Source organism: Leucopleurus acutus (assembly GCF_964270905.1).
Source record: "Leucopleurus acutus genome assembly, chromosome: 1".
In the NCBI taxonomy this organism is placed as follows: Eukaryota; Metazoa; Chordata; class Mammalia; order Artiodactyla; family Delphinidae; genus Leucopleurus; species Leucopleurus acutus.
The window spans coordinates 36656118-36674048 of NC_139142.1; the positions used below are offsets into that span (position 1 = coordinate 36656118).

At 40.7% G+C, this 17931-nt stretch overlaps 1 protein-coding gene across 2 annotated transcripts; it reads right to left on the reverse strand.

Annotated features, from left to right (window-relative positions):
• Positions 1-202: 202 nt before the first annotated feature.
• ZBTB1 (zinc finger and BTB domain containing 1) lies at positions 203-17869 on the reverse strand. Of its 2 annotated transcripts, none has more exons than XM_082851052.1 (2): positions 17774-17869; positions 203-3369 (listed from the first exon to the last, which is right to left on the reverse strand). In XM_082851052.1, the coding sequence occupies exon 2, from the start codon at positions 3349-3351 to the stop codon at positions 1210-1212; it is 2142 nt and encodes a 713-aa protein (XP_082707178.1). In that variant the 5' UTR covers positions 3352-3369; positions 17774-17869; the 3' UTR covers positions 203-1209. The 2 variants fall into 2 exon arrangements, with proteins under 2 accessions (XP_082707178.1, XP_082707177.1); XM_082851051.1 differs by lacking the exon at positions 17774-17869 and adding an exon at positions 16949-17278.
• Positions 17870-17931: the final 62 nt, after the last annotated feature.

Here is a 17931-nt window from a genome sequence, read left to right on the forward strand (position 1 = left end):
TATATGTTCTGTGATTATTTTACGGTTCTCAAATTTTAGTGCTTTACAGAAAACAAATAAAGCATGTTGATAAACTGCAATTTGCCATAACACATTCTCTCCAAATCTTAGTATAAAACACAAGACATGATTTTTGCACACTCTACTTTGATAGAACAACCAGATTTGTAATTGATTTCTTTATTTTATTAGATTTGTCAATATACATGGCAGCTTTCTCAAATCTCAAAGTTCCAAAAGTATGTCATTTTAAAGGTGAAAAATCATTTTCCTTTAGATGTCATATTCCTAGAAAGCTCTTAAAGTCTATTTATAAACAAAAATAATTCATAAACTAACACACTTTAGAAATCAGAATATTTTAAATTATTTTAAATGAATACAAGATATGCCTTTTTAATTAACTATCATAGTTAAATTTAATATCACAAAACAAAATGACTTGTCCCCACTAATTTCTCAAGTGGGGTAAAGTCATTGGGTTTTACACTTAATATAAGTTTTAAATGTGATTATTAAATGATAATATTTTATCAATTATAGGAAATATTCATTTATAGGAATTTCCTTAGGTTCATCAATCTTTTTAGGCCAAGTTTGAGCCCATGTCAACCTTCAAGGTTAGATTCAGTGCACCTAACCTGCCTATTAAGTTGTCAATTTAAGAATACGAATTTCATTGATAAGACAGGGAATAAACAGTGGCTAAATCACTGTTCAACTTCCAAAAAAAAAAAAAAAAGCTACAGTGAATGGGATAGTTTCAAATAACTAATTATTTAAAACAAACAATTTTTTAAAAAAATTTAAACAGGAACGGCCAATGATGTTGGGTTTAAAATTTCACAGGGTAACTTTAGAAAAAAAAAAACACAAAAATAGTGAAGTCATCACCTTATTGATAAAAAACTAAACTTTAATAGTCACTGAAGGGGTAACAACCACTTGTAGTCTACATTTAAAAGTAATTTTAATCATAGCTAAAACAAACTAAAAACAAAGAATTCTATTAAAAATAACAAAAATGATAAACATTTAATAACACCTAAAATGTAGATACTTAAGATCCTAAACAAAAAATATTAAAGGTAAAGGGCCTTAAAATTTTTTTCAACAATTCATCTTATAAATTCATTTTCTAAATAGCTCATATCCTTTGCTTTGGTGTTTTGTCTCCTATCAGCTAAACATTATACAGTAGAAAATCACTTATGTTCTTTTCAAATGCTTGGCATTATAATGTGATCTCATATCTTTCCTCAAATTAAACTTTGCTCCACATATTCCACATGTGTACAGGTGAACATCCATGTGCTGTTCCAACTGTTCATTATTTGGGAATATCTGAAAGCAGACCTGGCATATAGTCTCACCAGCAGATAAATGAGAAATCATATGCCGTACATGGTCATGTTTTCTGAAGTTGCCTTGATCACAAATGGAACAGACATACCTGGCCATGCCTTTGTGCATATCATTGTGGAGTCGCAACTGACGTTCCCTTAAAAACTGCTTTCCACATGTCTGACAAACAAACTGCTTTTCCTTGGTGTGAACAGTATAGTGTTCTCTTAAGTGACACCGCTGATAAAATCCTTTCCCACACAGATTACAAAAATGCTTTCGTCTGTGATCCCTTTCATTCTCTTCCATGATGGCACTCTTGAACATGTCTTGGTCTAGGCAGCTAGACATATGTTCAACCACTAGATTTTCAGTTTCAAAACGCTGGCCACAATTAGGACATCGAAAAGGACAGGCAGAATGTTTAAATAACTGCTTTTTTTGGATATTGTTTATCTGGAAATGATTGTCCCTAAAATCATCCAACATTTCAACAAACATATCCCTGATTTCAGACTGTTCGTCAGGATTCTCTTCCATGTCCATCTTCTCCTCAGTACTTCCTAACCCGTTCATTGTCAGGTCTTGGGGCTCTCCACATCTCTGGGCATGTTCCTGAAGCTGTCTACCCTTCACAAGTATTTGTCCACATTTGCCACATGCACAGATATTTTCGATGTGTTTGGCTAAGTAATGAGATGACAGGTCCTCCTCAGTTATTGTGAGCCCACACAACTCACAGGATGCGTTTTCAGTATCCTCTTGTACTGGACTGCTGTTGTTAGGGGGCCTCATATTTTCTAAACCACCTCTTTCATCAGTGTTTATTGACATCCGAGGTTTCAGAGCTTTCCTCCCACTTTTTTTAATACTGACATCTTCTTCAACATAGTATCTATAAAATTGCTCTTCAGGTTCATCTTCTAATTCATCATTGTCAGTGGACTCATTACAGTCTTTATCAGTCACTTTAATAATGTTAAAGTCTTTCAGTTCATCTGTAGGGATATCCTCTGGTTCCATCTTGATAATGATTCTTTTCCTCTCAGCAGCTCTGCTTTTTTCTTCACTGGCTAGTTCAGACTCCACTGTGCTACTTTTTCTGCTTCCAGTGGTTGAAGTTGAGTCATCAGCAGCCTGGCTTGTGTCTCCTCTGTATTTGTCCGTCTGTGCAGAAAATGTTTTAGAAGAATCCTTTTCAACAAATTCAGCTTTGATATTACTGTCTTTTCCATCTCTAATATCCACTATTCTGTGGTAGGATCTTGTATTTTGGTATGAATGTCTGTTAGTACAGGTTAGCACATGCTCATCTAGTAACTTCTCACAGCTAAAGCCAAATCCACAACTATCACAGGTAAAACTCCGTCCAAAGCGTCGTGAGACACGTTCTTTTGGAGTAGATAATTTGGACACAGAACTCTTCTTACATACATCAAATAATGGTTCAGGAAAATTACCTAATTGCAAAGACTCTTCATCAGGCTCTCTATTATGTGGTGTATTTACTGTTGAACTTGGCTCTGCACACCATCTATTGGCTTCACTGCCATTTCTAGCCACAGTGTCTTCATACATTCTTACCCCAAATATCATTTTGCTGTTCTGGTTGCTAGAAGCAGAAGATGAACATTTTGAACTAGAACAATCTGCATCCTGTATGTCTTCTAAACAGTCAGGAACATTGTACAGCTGTAGGTAGTTCATTGCCACTTTAAACTGCTCAAAACTGGAAGGAGCTGTCATAATTTTTCCTAAATACATAAACTGCAAAATAAGATCAAAACACTCGGCACTAATTTTCATGTTGCTGAGATTCAGCTGTGCAGTACTATGCTGATGATTCATGAAAAACATTCTAAAATAGGAGCTACAGGCAGCTAGAACTGCTTTGTGTGCTTGAAAGTAAATGTCATCAATTGCGATACAACAGTCACAGAGGAAACCCCATTCCCTTTGGTTGTTTAGCTGCTGAAGGACGTAGCTGCTGTGGCTGGGCTTTGCCATCTTCTATTAATTAGAGACCTATGTAAAACAAAAATATTAAAGTCAGACAGGATATCAGAAAAGCACTTAAAAAAAAGAATAATTTTGATCATGACCTGTGACTTGTGTGAATTTACTATTACAATCAAGGTATGCCTAGCTTTCCAGTCTAATGTAGTAAAGAGCAATAACATATACCTGAATCATTTTTATAACTTGAAGGTTAAGATACCCAGCCATTTATTCAAGCATCTCGTTTTTATTTTAAGAAATACAAGCAAAGGTATCAAAAACAAAAATCATACAGTTTTGGTTTCATTACGCCTTTAGGGAAAAAATGTATACTAAATTTGAAAGGAAAAAAGACACTAGTTTAAAAGTACTTGAAGGATACAAACAATGAAAGTTAAATAAAATAGCAATTTAAACTGAAAGTTAGTAATTCAGTCTCAGAGTATTAAAAACTTCTTAGATGATAGATATAAAGGAATGATTGCTCATCCTTAAGTGTGATATGGGTATTCTGGTTGTGTTAAAAGCATCCTTATCTTTTAGATACACAGACTGCTGTATTTATTGATGAAATATCTAAAATATGCTTGCAAATAATCCAGTGGGGTGGGTGTGGGGGCTATAGATGATACAAAACAGGCCATGTGTTGAGAACTATTGATGCTAGGAGGCAGATATAGTTCTATTTTTGCATGGTTGAAAATTTCCTTAGAAAAATTCTATTTACAAAAGCTTATTAGATTACATGGAAATGGCACCAAGCAAATAGGTTTGATCAATGCTCCTCTCTTTTCTTGATTACTGGAGAGGCAATAATTCTATAGAGTCAGAGTATCTGTCTTATATTGCTTGCTTTACAGTATAAAGAAACAGTGGATCTATTTGGGAAGGAGATATCTATCCTTAGATAGTAAATTTTTCTTCACTTTTCAATCATTAAAAAAAGAATACAAAAGTAACACACGTTCATTGAAAAAAACTGAAACATAAAAGTACATAGAATAAAAACACACCTTAGGTTGCACACCTCTTTCCAGAGGTAACCTCTCCAATTGTATATCTTCAAATCTGTTTATGCTATACCTACAGAGTCAACAGCTATTGAGTACCTACTACGTGCCAGGCACATAGTTTTGCTTTTGTTGTTGTCTTTGTTTGTTTTTTACCTAAATGGTATTGTACTGTATACACCTTTCTGCAACCAGTTTTCTTCACTTATCAACATATAAATATTTTTAATGTATGGAGCTGACAATGAATAAAGAGAGGAGAGGAGAATATTAAAAGCACTGTAAGTCCTATTACATTACAAAGCGAAAATAAGATCAAATTTTAGCCTTAATTTTTAATCTGTACACATAATACTTCAGAATCTATCATCTACTCAAAAACAAGTTCTGACACAATTTGACTGAGCATAAGAAGAACATTTAACAAGCTGTTCAGAGAAATAAAACGTTCACTCTTCAGTCCACAAACCCTTCATTCCCTACAGTAGAAATTAAAAGATTATCTAACTTTACTAACTTCCACTTGTTTTTTATAAACTGTTTGTCCCAGATCACATGTGGATGACGTACCCCTTTCCCCGACTACCTAAGGCCACTCTGCCTCCTTCTTCCTGCCTGAAGACAGGGTAACACAGTAGGCATGGGCACCTGGTGAAATGAAGGTGGCTTATAATGAGACCTGCTGCCTTCCTAAACTTGCAACCTCTAGGCCTTTTCTGTAAGCCAAATCAAGTATTTCAAGAAGGTACAATATTTCAACCTTGTGTAACTCAGATATCGGTACTAGAATTGAAGAGTCATGCTCAGTATGTACCCATATACAAAATGCAATGTATGTGCAGATCTTTATCAATGTGTTATTTATAACTTGTAATGCCTCACAATAAGGTAGTTGTAAGTAAACCAAGGTAAATCTACTTCTTAAAATTCACCATCATGTGGCCTTTATGAAAATTATATTTATGAATGAAGGCTGTAGAAGAAAATAAGAAAAGTTTTCAGGATGGAAAGTCAAGTAAATAAACACAGGCTATGAAATTATGTAACGATTACAATTACATAAAACAAATCCAAACAACAAAACCTTATTCAAAGGGTTAAAACACACACACACACACACACACACAGAAAAATACTGACCCCAAGCCCATTTTATGCAGGATGAGATTTCTAGGTCTATAGACATTTTACAGGATTCAGAGAGACCTTTAATGAAAAAAGAGGTAGAGGGATAGATATTATCTCAATTTTTTTTTCCTAGTAATAAGAGTTGTTCAAAAATGAAACGAACTCATCTAGAGGATAATGAGTGCCCCGTGTAGAAGCAGGGATGAAATATTGTTGCGGACAGTATGGTACAGTGAAAAGAGCACAGGCTTTGGATCAGACAGGCCTGAGTTCCAACCTTTGCCACCTTAGGTAACTTGTTTGTCCTCATTGACTCCAAGTTTCCTGAACTGTCAAAGTAGGGATGATAATACCTCAAAAAAGTGGCATGGACATATATACACCACCAAATGTAAGAGAGCTAGTGGGAAGCAGCCGCATAGCACAGCTGTACGGTGATCAGCTCGGTGCTTTGTGACCACCTACAGGGGTGGGATAGGGAGGGTGAGAGGGAGACACAAGAGGGAAGAGATATGGGGATATGTGTACATGTATAGCTGATTCACTTTGTTATACAGCAGAAACTAACACACCATTGTAAAGCAATTATACTCCAATAAAGATGTTAAATAATAATACCTCAAAAAACATCAGACATTAAGGTTCACAGGAGCAATGTGTAAACTGTATAGTGCTTGGCACATGATAATTAATGGAAGTAACAGTGGCAATTGTGACAGTGGTGACGCTTCCTTAAGCGTAGGAGGTAAGTTTGACGAGATAATCTTACGGTTTCCTTCCATATAAGAGTCCAGCAGTATGAAAGCCAATAGTTTATCTGTTAAAACTTTCAGGTTTTAAATGCCCTGTGGTTGAAATAATGACATGAAGAGCTTAAAAGTTCCAAGGACCCTTCTAATCTAAAGGAAAAGCAGTTTTATGGTCAGCAACCAAAATTAATGCAGCTACATAGAAGACTGATATGATAGACACATCTGTAGCTATAGTCATAATTCAATTAAATTAGTGAAAATACATTCTGTATTAACATAAACAAGACACTAAAGCATATAAGAGCATCAACAGCATTTTAACACACATTTATTAATTCAACAAACATTTGTTGAGTATTTTAGTGTACCAGGCACTGTATAAAGTACTGAGAATCAGCAATAGCATAGGTATTCTATAATCTCAAGGATACCTCACTGAGGGGAATTTTAACTTGTTCTAGACGAGTGACTTCATTGAACGTGTACTCAGCAGAGTGCCTACTCTGTACATGAAGGCACTGTGCTGTGGTGGAGAGAACAGGGCTCCGGGTCAGACACACCCGAGTATGAATCCCACTGCCTCCACATCCCTCTGTATTTCTATCTTCGCCTCATATGGCTGGAAGCTGAACAAGTACCTTTTTGTCAAAAATTAATGCTAACACTACAGCTCCTAGGCTGACCTAAAACTGTAGTTTCTCCAATGTTATTATGCAAATTCCCAAGTTCTGAGTAAAGTGGATTTTAGGGAGAGTAATTTTTAATAGCAATCATTCACACATTGTACCAACAACTCTGTTCTTGTTACACCTCATTCAGAAAAGCTTTAAGAAGGCTTAATAACAGCAAAACAAAAACAAATAAACAAAAAGGCGGGAGGTGGAATCATGGATGAAGGACCTAAATTCCTGTGAGACTTTTAGCTTGTTATGTCTTGAGAATAATTTTTGCATTAAAATGTTTATATTTCACTCACTTTTATTAATTAAACAATAATTTCATTTAAATTCCAAAAGAGGTTTGCTCTCTTCAATTTTTAAAATATCCTTAATAATGCTACCCAAAATACTTAGTGAACTTTGTTATAGTAAAGCTTGTTACCTGTTTTTAATAATTGCTTATATTTCAATTCTTGTTTTTATAATGGCATTGTGTGATTGCTTTTGTTTGTGTCACTAGCTACATCACTGGTAGAACAAGTTTGTACAGCTAGAAGTTCTTCAAGGGCTGGGGTTGAGAGCAGAAACTTCAAACGTGATCCAAAGCCAGGGGTTCTCCTAAGGCTAGGATACCCAGTGTGGATGCAGTTCTCCAGAGGAATAAGGAGGTAGGTGATGCAAAAAAGTTTACACTGAATTTAAAAAATTTTAGTTTGAAAAAGTTTAACCAGCTCATCTCAAATTCAAAAACAGCTACCAAACACATTAAGAATATTCAGTAATTTAGATATTCATAGGCTTTTAGAGCTTAGAGATCTAATCTAGTCCAACATGCTTATTTCATAGAAGGACAAAGATGTTGTGCTGTTAAACAATGTATCAAGGGTTAACTGTGGTAAAGTATTATAGGTACTAGGATTCCTGCCCACCCAGCTGGGTACTAACCACTGAACTGTGGTTACTACATGCTCCTTGGTATCATGCAGTATACCCCCATATGTAAAGAACAGTCAGCAAGGACTGGGCATGAGTCCTTACCATAGCGTTTGTTAAGGCCCTTGCACAAGAAACTATGCCCTCTGAACTCTATCTGTAATGTGGTTATACCTGTATATGCACATCTAGTCTCACTCAGTAGACGTGTTCCCTAAATTATACTCTGTAAGCTGTTTCAGTAAATTTCTCACTGACACAGTAAGGTTTCAGAAATACTTTTCCTTCTTTGCTAAGTCTCTTAAATGGAAAAAAAGTTTTGCTGGACGTTGCCTTAGCCTTAGTGAAATGATAATTTAAGGGTCTATAAATAAGCATATAAAGTGAATGAAGAAGCAACAACTTAAAGGAATTTTTGAGTGACTCCTTCCATAAGGTAAACAACCACCCTCTGCGTCCCAGACTTGCATTATCAAGGACATTCCCGAGAACTATTTGCATAGCCTCAGTGAGTCTACAGTTCAGCGTCCCAATCTCTGAACTACTAACAATTACCTCTGGGTCTCAAGGGACATTTAAGTACCTACATTCATTTCCTCGTACCTATTTCTATGTCTTATATGGCTGAATGTATATATATGGATTTAACCTGTGGGCTATAGACTAGCTTCTTAAGAAGCTTGAAAGGTAGTGAAAGGATTCTCCCCTGTTTATAAATCAGAGTATCAGAATGTATTGAACACCTACAATGTTCCCAACATGGCATAAAGCATTGAGGTGGAGAAGGATGGTATACAGTAGAGCTAATTACATATGAGGGATTACATTTTATACCAAGAAACGATTTGAGAAAAATTAAGTACTGAATTATATTGAATAAAGTTCAGTATGCATTTAGAAAAAGCATGAATTGTACTAGAACAGTAGTGGGCTTTAGGAAGGATTTGAGTGAAGTCTTGATGAATGAGTAGAAGAAAGAAAAATAGAAAGCGGTGTGGGGAAGGCATTTCAGGTATCTGTATTGGTGTGTACGTAAAAAATTGGGGAGGGTACACAGCAGCGTAAACAAAAGCTTGGAAATGTAATGGGAGGGAAGGTAAATTTGTTTTACTGGCCTTAGTACCAATGTGCCAGGATCTAGTCTAAGCAGGGGTGTGTGTGTGTGTGTGTGTGTGTGTGTGTGTGTGTGTGTGATATCTGCTTAGACTAGAGCCTGGCGCATCAATAGTAAGATATATATATATATACACATATATATGTATATATATAGTGTATTATATATAAAACGTGTATGTATGCATGTAAATATGTGTATCATGTTATCATTTAATCCTCATAACAAACTCTACAAAGTACGTACTGTTTTAAGACCCATTTCCAGATAAGAAAACAGAACACAATGTTATATAACCTTCCTAAGGCCACAGAGGACTGGGTGAGATTAGAACACAAGCAATATGACTCTTGAGCCTGAGATCATAGCCTTAACGACTTTGCCACCTATAAAAATAAGGTCACCTTGGCAAAATTCTTTCCTAGAATTCCATTTTCTAGGGTATACAGTGTTCCAATCTCTAAATTTAAACTTAATTCTTTAGGTTTTCTCCTTGAGATTTCCAGTAAGAACTGGCTGTACAGGCTCCCAAAGATAAAAGGTTTTAATTCCAGGCATTGAAGTTGGACAGACATGATCAAGTTTAGAAAATCTTATTCACTTTTTAGAACAAGCATCCTGGCTGATTATTAGACTGCAAATTCAGTCCTTAGTACAGGAAGTTCTGAAATTGTAACTGGGTTATGTTCCAAAACTTTATTTTTAAGTTAGTTATTTGGAACTTGAAACACATATTCCCATAGAAACAAAGCTATAAATGGTGGCTCCATTCTGTGCTCACACACTAAAATCTTTAAAAACCCAAATGGAGCTGTGTGTTCATTCGTCCTAACTGTGCTGTAGTAGTACTTGCATCTTTAGGACTAACAGAGGGACTGTACAGCAATGCCTACTACACTCAACTCTCCAGGATGGGGATGAGGCTAAATGGCCTTTGTGTTCCCCGTGCCTAGCACACTGCCCATGTAGTTGGCACTTAATGCATGCTTGTTAAATGAAAGTGTTAAAAAAGAGCCCAGGGAGCAGACACTGATAGATTTGAATACCAGCTCTCCTACTTATTCAGCTACGAATTTTCTTCACCTCTCTAAGCCTGCTTTCCTCATGTATTAAATAGAGATAATCATACTTCTAAACAGAACTCTTGTATAAACTAGAGATGACAAATGTTTGTCTTTTCAATCCAAGAGTAATAGGATTTTTCTTAAACATTAATGTCATCATTGTGAACAAAGTTCACAGAATTTTACCAAGTGATGATCAAGTTCAACCCGCTACATCATAGATAAGAAAACAAATGGAGGCCCTGAGAGGTTAAGTCACGTACTCAAAGTCATGTCTTGTTTTCGTGGCTGACAGGATGGGACCTTGGTCTCCTCAATCCTGGTCTAGGGCTCTTCCTTCTATTCTAACAGCTGCCCCCATATATAGCAACACCTAGCTGTCTGCTTGCTTCTCTGCATCAATTATGTCTTCCTGAAAAATAGGAGCTGTTCAAATTTGCAAGGGTTGTTTGCACCTGCACAAAATGGCCTGAGGCTGTTATGCTCTTGGAGACTGTAGTTTGTTGGATGGTATTTTTCTGTCTCCCTACTTGTCAGGCCAACAGCTGTCACTTGTAAAAGGTGTGCTGATCTCCTGCTGCCTACCATTTCAATGTTATGAGTTATGAAATTAGACAAAAACTCATTGAAACTGAATCTACATAAATAATTTAATTTTCTGTGAGGACCTAGGGCAGTGTTCTATGAATAAGATAAGGTTTTAATTCATGCACTTTGTTTAATCTATCTTAATTGTTGACAGGCAACAAATTGCCTTACTCTTTCGCTTCAGGTCAGGCCACTGGATAGCTGGGGTTGTCAACCAAATAACTCTGAATAACTGAGGTGTTACTGTAGTTAAGCTGCTAGGTCTGGGAAATGAATTCATCCACACAGAAAGCAAAGGGAACATAGGGGCTCCTGAAATTTTCCTCTCTTCCTCCAGGAGTGGAAGAGGAAAAGCATTTAATTCAGGCAGTCTAAATGTTGATCTGTTTATCCTAAAGAGACAACATGGCATCTTCTGACCACCAGAGGGCACTGGGGTGAAGAGCAGGCTTCTCTCAGCAAAAAGCAGCTTCACCAGGAAGTCCCTTTTTGCACGTGGCATTCGTATTCTTAGGGTTCATCTTGTGGAACTCCTATCTATTCCAGCATACTCACGCTGTGACTTTGTCTGGGACCCACCTAAAACTGCTCCTCCCCCTTCTCCAGCATGCACCAATCACCCGGGATTCTTGGGAGTCACCTGGGACTTCTTCCTCATAATTAACTATTAAGTCTTGCCAGTTTTCTCACTATTTCTCAAATTTGCCCCTCGATTCCATCTTTACCTTCCCTGTCCTCTGAGGCCTCTATCATTACTCCTGAATTATTACAATAGGCTCCTTAACTGGTCCCTCAAATCCATCCTTCACCCTCAGATGATTCATAAAGAACAAAAATCAGACCCTGTTATTCTGCTTCTGTGGGTCCTTTCACATACCCTCAGACTGAAGAGCAAACTCCTTCCCAAGGGATACAAAAGCCCTCCGTGCCCCCCCATCTAGTCTCCTGTGTGGCTACTTCCTGCTTCAAACTTCTGTTCAAGCGGCATAAAACTGCTGGCCACCACCCCATCCTCCGAGCCCATATACTTCATGTATTTCTTACCTCCATTTTTACTCATGCTGATTGGTTCTTCTGTCTGAACCGGCCACATATCTTTTAAGAATCAGTTTATCACCTCCTCCAGAAAGCCTTCTGCAAGACCTCCCTCTCCCACTGTTTTAGGTTTTGATATTACTCTGTGTATTATCTCCTTATTTTGCACTTATTATGCTATTTTTTAAATCATCAGAACAGCAACATAAAGTAGATGTTAAAGCACAGACTAACCAGACTGCCTGGGTTCAAATTCTGGCTCTGTCACTTATTAGGTGTGTGAACTTGAGCAGGTTGCATCCAATCTGTGCTTCAGTTCTCTCATCTGAGAATGGGGATTGTAATCCTTCCTAGGGTTTAGTTACTGTAAGACAGTGTGTCACGGAGCAAGCGCTAAATAAGAATCAGCTACCACAATTATGTGTATGTTGGTCTCCCTACTAGACTATGAGCAACTTGAAGGCCAATATTTTGGCTTGTTCGATTCTCTGCAACACAGTGTGTGTACTCAGTAAATGTTGCTGCATGAAAACTGGTGAGGCAAGGGGATATGGGGATATATGTATACATATAGCTGATTCACTTTGTTGTATAGCAGAAACTAACACAACATTATAAAGCAATTATACTCCAATAAAGATATATATATAAAAAAGAAAACTGGGGCTTCCCTGGTGGCGCAGTGGTTGAGAGTCCGCCTGCTGACGCAGGGGGCACGGGTTCGTGCCCCGGTCCGGGAAGATCCCACATGCTGCGTAGCGGCTGGGCCCGTGAGCCATGGCCGCTGAGCCTGCGCGTCCGGAGCCTGTGCTCCGCAACGGGAGAGGCCACAGCAGTGAGAGGCCCTCCACACATAATATTTTTTAACTGTACTGTTTCCAATTGTGTAGCTCCAAGTGCTACATTTTTTTTTTTTTTTTTGCGGTACGCGGGCCTCTCACTGCTGTGGCCCCTCCCGTTGCGGAGCACAGGCTCCGGACGCACAGGCTCAGCGGCCATGGCTCACGGGCTTAGCCACTCCACGGCATGTGGGATCCTCCCGGCCCCGGGCACGAACCCGTGTCCCCTGCACTGGCAGGCGGACTCTCAACCACTGCGCCACCAGGGAAGCCCTAAGTGCTACATTTTTAACTCTAACCAAAATCCTGAAAATTTCACCCTTATCTAATTAAGACAATGAAACCAATAAAAAGAGTATCATGAAAGTATGTTCATGCCAAGAAGTTTAACTCCATTTTTAAGTCTTAAATCTATTTAACATTTAAGATTTCCCCTCATCCCAAAGCAACTAACACAGCAAAAGCCTTCATGCTTTCATACATGCTATTCCCTTTGCTTAGAGCCTTTTCAACGTCCAGCTCACTCTCTTCAGGACATTCTTTCTGATTCCAGGGTAAGGTAGATGCCTCTTCTGTGCTTCCAAAACAGTCTATACCTACAACTATAGGGTGAAAAATAATGTATCATCCACACTGGGATGCTATGTCTATCATCACACTCACAGCAGGGATTATAATGATATGGTTCCCCTGCTTTGCTGTAAGCTGCTTGAGATCATGGCACTGTCTTAGTCATTGCTGTATCCCCTGAGCCTCTAACAGTTGCCTGACATTTAGTTGATATTTGATCAGTTTTTGAATGAATAAGTGTTGAAGAAAGCAAGTTTTATATTGCTTATCAATTTTTTGCATTATTTCAATTATGGCAAAGTTTATATAGTAGTCAAAAATCTACAAAGTGATTTCCCATACATTACACAACTGATCCTTATAACAACCCCGAGGTAGGTATCCTTATTATCCTCATTTTGTGAATGAGGAAACAGGTTCAGTGGTTGGTACTCAAGCGCTCATCTTGTAAGATGGGACTCAAACTCTGACCCTTTTCAATCAGAGCCCTAAGTTTCTGTTTTTGTAAACCAGAAAACACTCTTTCTGGCAATGACTATTAACTAACATGTCCCCTTGGACATTCTAAGCCTCCCAGAGTCACCCCATTCTCATAAAGCCCCATATTGCAGGCAGAATGCCCTGCGCTCCCCATCTCCGCTTCCATCTTCTGACTCCCACGGCCCATCAGAGGAAGCCCTCCCCTAATACAAAAGATTTAAAGTGAGGATGGAGCTCTTCAGTTATCTCTAAAAAGGATCGCATGCATCTCACAGACAACAAACAGAAACTCTGGTTGGCAATTTAATTCTTTCTTTAATTTGCCAATTTTATTTTGCAAATGATTTGTTCCCAACACTCTCAAATAACAAATGCTGTGATTTAACTTCTATGTACTATCTTGGGGATTTGTTTTCAGAACATCAATTACTTCACTGCTTACTCTTCTTGAATATACCAGGCTAAGGAATAAGTGATTCTGTACTCTGACTAAGACTTCTTATACAGATAACTATACCTGGCACAATATAAGTATACTTAGAAATCCATCTTAAATATGTACCGTCTCCTTCTAGGCCACATCTGAAAACCACAGTCATTAATCCCCTTCTTTCCTCTAATTTCCTTTCCTTTATGTTTGGTATGCTACCTCTGGATATAGATCAAGAGGGACCTCTCATCCCGTAACAGCACAGGGATTATCTTGGCAGTGGCCTTAATGGCAAGTATACCCACTCCTTCCCAACTATAGATTATGAAACTCTTTACAAATGTGAGGGTTTTGTTTTGTTTTGTTTTAATGAGTTTGGCAAGTATAAATCAACCCATCAAAAAAAAAAAATCAACCCATCAAATGCTTGACACCAACATTAACATTATAAGTGTGAGAACTAGCCCACCAAGCTACAGTAAGTACTTCATAAGGACAAACCTACAATAGCAGCCCTGTTGTATTTAAGCTCTCACGTCTGCTACTTAATCATAGAATTTTAAATAAGTCCAATGCAAAACATTCCCTTTCCTCTACCTGGCCAATTCTCACCAACCTGAGCAGTGAATAGAGAACATGAGCCCATTAATCATCACGGCCATCCCTAGCCAGGGTGAGGCACACACAGCAGCACAGTATGACCAAATGTTGCTTTCTCTCATTTTAAACAAGAAATTGACTGTTAACAGAGATTACCTCTGGGGAGTGGGAGTCAGAAATGACTTTCATTTTTGTTTTTTATCTACTTCGGTATAGGCTGAATTTTTACAAAGAACATGAATTTTATATAAAAGCATTTCCATTCTGAGAAAAAAAGAGACACTAATCCCTTTTAATTTGGTTCCCATAAGAGTATAAGAATAATGTCAATATTTTATGGTAAGAGATACCAGCACAAGAAGAAAAAATCAGGAGAAAAAAAATCCTATAGACACCAAAATGACCTCTCAAGCAAATATATCTCAATTTTTTTCAAATATATCTCAATTCTTTTTTGGAAGACAACAGATTGTGGCTTAAAAGTAAAAATCTATGGAAAATTTTCTGCATTTTTATCCCAAATGGTTTCCTCCCCTTTAGGGCCAGAAGCTTAATAGCAAAGGCTTAGCACTTTTCCTGGATGGAAGAGAGGCCTGAAAGCAGGCACTTCTTTTCTCTTGCACTTTAGAATGGCTGTCCTGCAAGGAACACAGAAATACCCTTAAAAAGCTCCATGGACTATACCTTTCCCGGAGCCTGGCAAAAGAGGAGAATGCGGAAACAGTACAAAAATTTAGCTGTGTTAAAGCGAAATCAAACACAAGGTCAACAGCAAGTGGCTGAGACTGTGCTCTGCCCTGCTAAGGTCCTGGTTAAATACGGTTTTTCTTTTCTCCGACAATGATGCAACCAGGGCTCCCCACTGCCTCCAATTTAGGCCGTGTTGGGGTAGGAAGAATAGAAAGGCTTCAGGTAAGATTGCTCAACGTGAGTTATTTTTCTATACCATGAAAATTTGCTCGTAATGGAGAAATCTGCTTTTAAAATGAATGTAAGATGCTGATTGAAAGCTCTACTTGCTGACTGTCATTATTTTATCAATCTTTGGGAAAGCACTGCACCTCCACTATGCTTCAATTTTCTCTGTTTAAGATGAGGAAGCCCCATCTAGCTTCCAAATACGTTCAGTTATTATTGAGACTTTATTAGATACCCAGCAAGTGATTCAAAAGGAGTTTTGAGGTTCTGATGGCCAGCCATCATTCAAGCTTCATCGTTTTGTATTCCAAGTGTCCTCATCATATCCATTTGCAATGACAAAATTTCATAATTTCAAAGGAGCGGGTGGTGATTGCTTTGGAGTTATCATGAGAACTGCATCCTTCACCAAATCTGCTCCAGAGTGCCTTGAACTTCAGCTCAAGAGACTGATTCTAAGTCTCAGAAAGCCTGGGACCACTTCTTGGGATCGAGTGTCAAAGGGAAAATTGTTCCTGGCATAGTTTTCCTGCCGTGATACATACTGCATGGAAATATACTTAGGCCAATAAATAAACTGCGTGTACCTACCACGTTGAAGCTTGATTTAGGAATATTATTACACACAGACAAATTCCATACTGTCCCCAGAAAACATCAAGGACTTTCATCAACATCTCCCTGACGCTCCCAATTTGGAAAATGTCATGTCAACCTTTCAGATCACGCAGACGCGCTGCTTAGGTAGGAAGGGAGACTGGGAGGGTGGCTGAGCTCAGACCCAAACCTACATATTTTATTGGTAACAACTCCCGATCTACATCCAACACATTTACCGAACACTAACAGAACTTCTAGCAAGCGCCCACCACTGGAAGCGAAAGCACTCTCTTCCCAAGAAACAGATCTTTCCACCGAAAATCCCCAAACCCGAGACCTACCACTTTTTACTGAACAAAAAGCTTGTGTGCCGGGAGGGAGTGGGAAAAAGCGTGGCAAGAATTTGCACGGCTCTTACGCCTCCTCCCTCGGAGCGCGCCCAAGTCTGCGGCCTCGGGCTCCGGGACACTTCCCCTCCCACCCGCCAAGGAGCTGCGGCTGTAAGTTGAGAGAAGCGGGCTCTGGGCACGTCAATCAACCGGGTCCTCCCGCCTCCCGTCTACACCTCCCCTCCCCCCTCAAAAAAATAAAGGCAGAGAAAGAAAGGAAAAAGAAGGTAACTAATTTGGGAACTAGTCTCCGTGGGGGCTTCGCCTCCGACCCAGGGAGGCCACACGTCCCCGACCAGGCGCGCCGGCGGGCGGCGGGATCAAGCAGGCGACCCAGCAGCCACCCGTGGCCGGGTCCTCGCCGCGCGCCCGCCGCGCTCCGGCTCCCCGCACTGGTCGGCGCCGCTCCGGCCCCGCACTCCGCCAAGCCCGCTGCCCGCCGCCTTCCGGCCCGGGCCAAAGTTGCGCAAATAGCCCCACAACTGGCAAATACTCACCGGCCGCAGCAGGAACCGGGGCTGCGGAGATTTTAGGGAGTTTAAGGCAAATCGGCCACGGGAAAGGCGGGCGGAGGCAGAAGGGCCGAGAGCTGCAGTGGCGGCGGCGCGCGGCGCTCGGGCTGGGCTGCGCGGAGAGGCTCTGGCTCTGCCAGGGACTGTGCTGCAACAAAGGACTTCCGCTGCCGCACAGCCGCGCCTGCTGCACCGCACTGAGCCGGCCCCGCTTACGCGGCGACTCCGGGTCTGCCCACCAGTTCGCTGCGGCGTCCGCCAGCCTTCCCCTCCCTCTCGACCGCCCACCCACTCCGCCGCTGGCTGCTAGGGGCACCCGCGGTCGCCTGTTTGTTGCAACAAGTTTCTGCGTCGGGCTCCGAGGAGGCTGGCGCAACCCGCACCGCGGGGGCCGGCGCGGCGGCGGCCTGACCACCCCTCTCGCCCCTTTCCCAAGGGTAGGCTTGGGACCTCCTCCTCCTCCTCCTGTTTGCACAGCTGGATGGGACTGGGCTCCTCCCGACTCCCCAAGGGCAGGATGCTGCTTTCCCACTCCGTCCAGATGTCAGACCCCGGCCCCAAAGGGCTCAGCAGCTAGGCCTTCCCTCACAGTACGTCCCTGGCGTTCTGGGGGCGCCGGCACCCTTGCCCTGAGCCGTGCGCGGCCAGTCGATTCAGGATCGCCCATTCCCCGCGCCTCCCCCACCCTTGCCTTCCGTGGGCCTGTCCGCCTCTGGCCTTGAGTCACTTCCCCCGCCATGCCCCACCCCGCCCAGCCGGCCTCCCCTTCCAGGCTCCCGTGGCTCAGCTTCCCTGGCCCCGCGCCCTCACCCCTCTTTCCGCGAACACGCGGGAGCATCCTTCCCCGCCCCCATCTCCTAACTGAGGGGGTGCTTGTGCTTTTGCACACCCTGGGGAAAGTCCCCGGGTCACGCGGTTGTGTGTGGGGAGCCTGACGCTCAGGCTCGTCTCCACGCTTCCGCCTACAG

Bases quoted from the DNA above. Each gene is read 5' to 3' on its own strand.
- ZBTB1 (XM_082851052.1), bottom strand. From the start codon at position 3,351: ATGGCAAAGCCCAGCCACAGCAGCTACGTCCTTCAGCAGCTAAACAAC.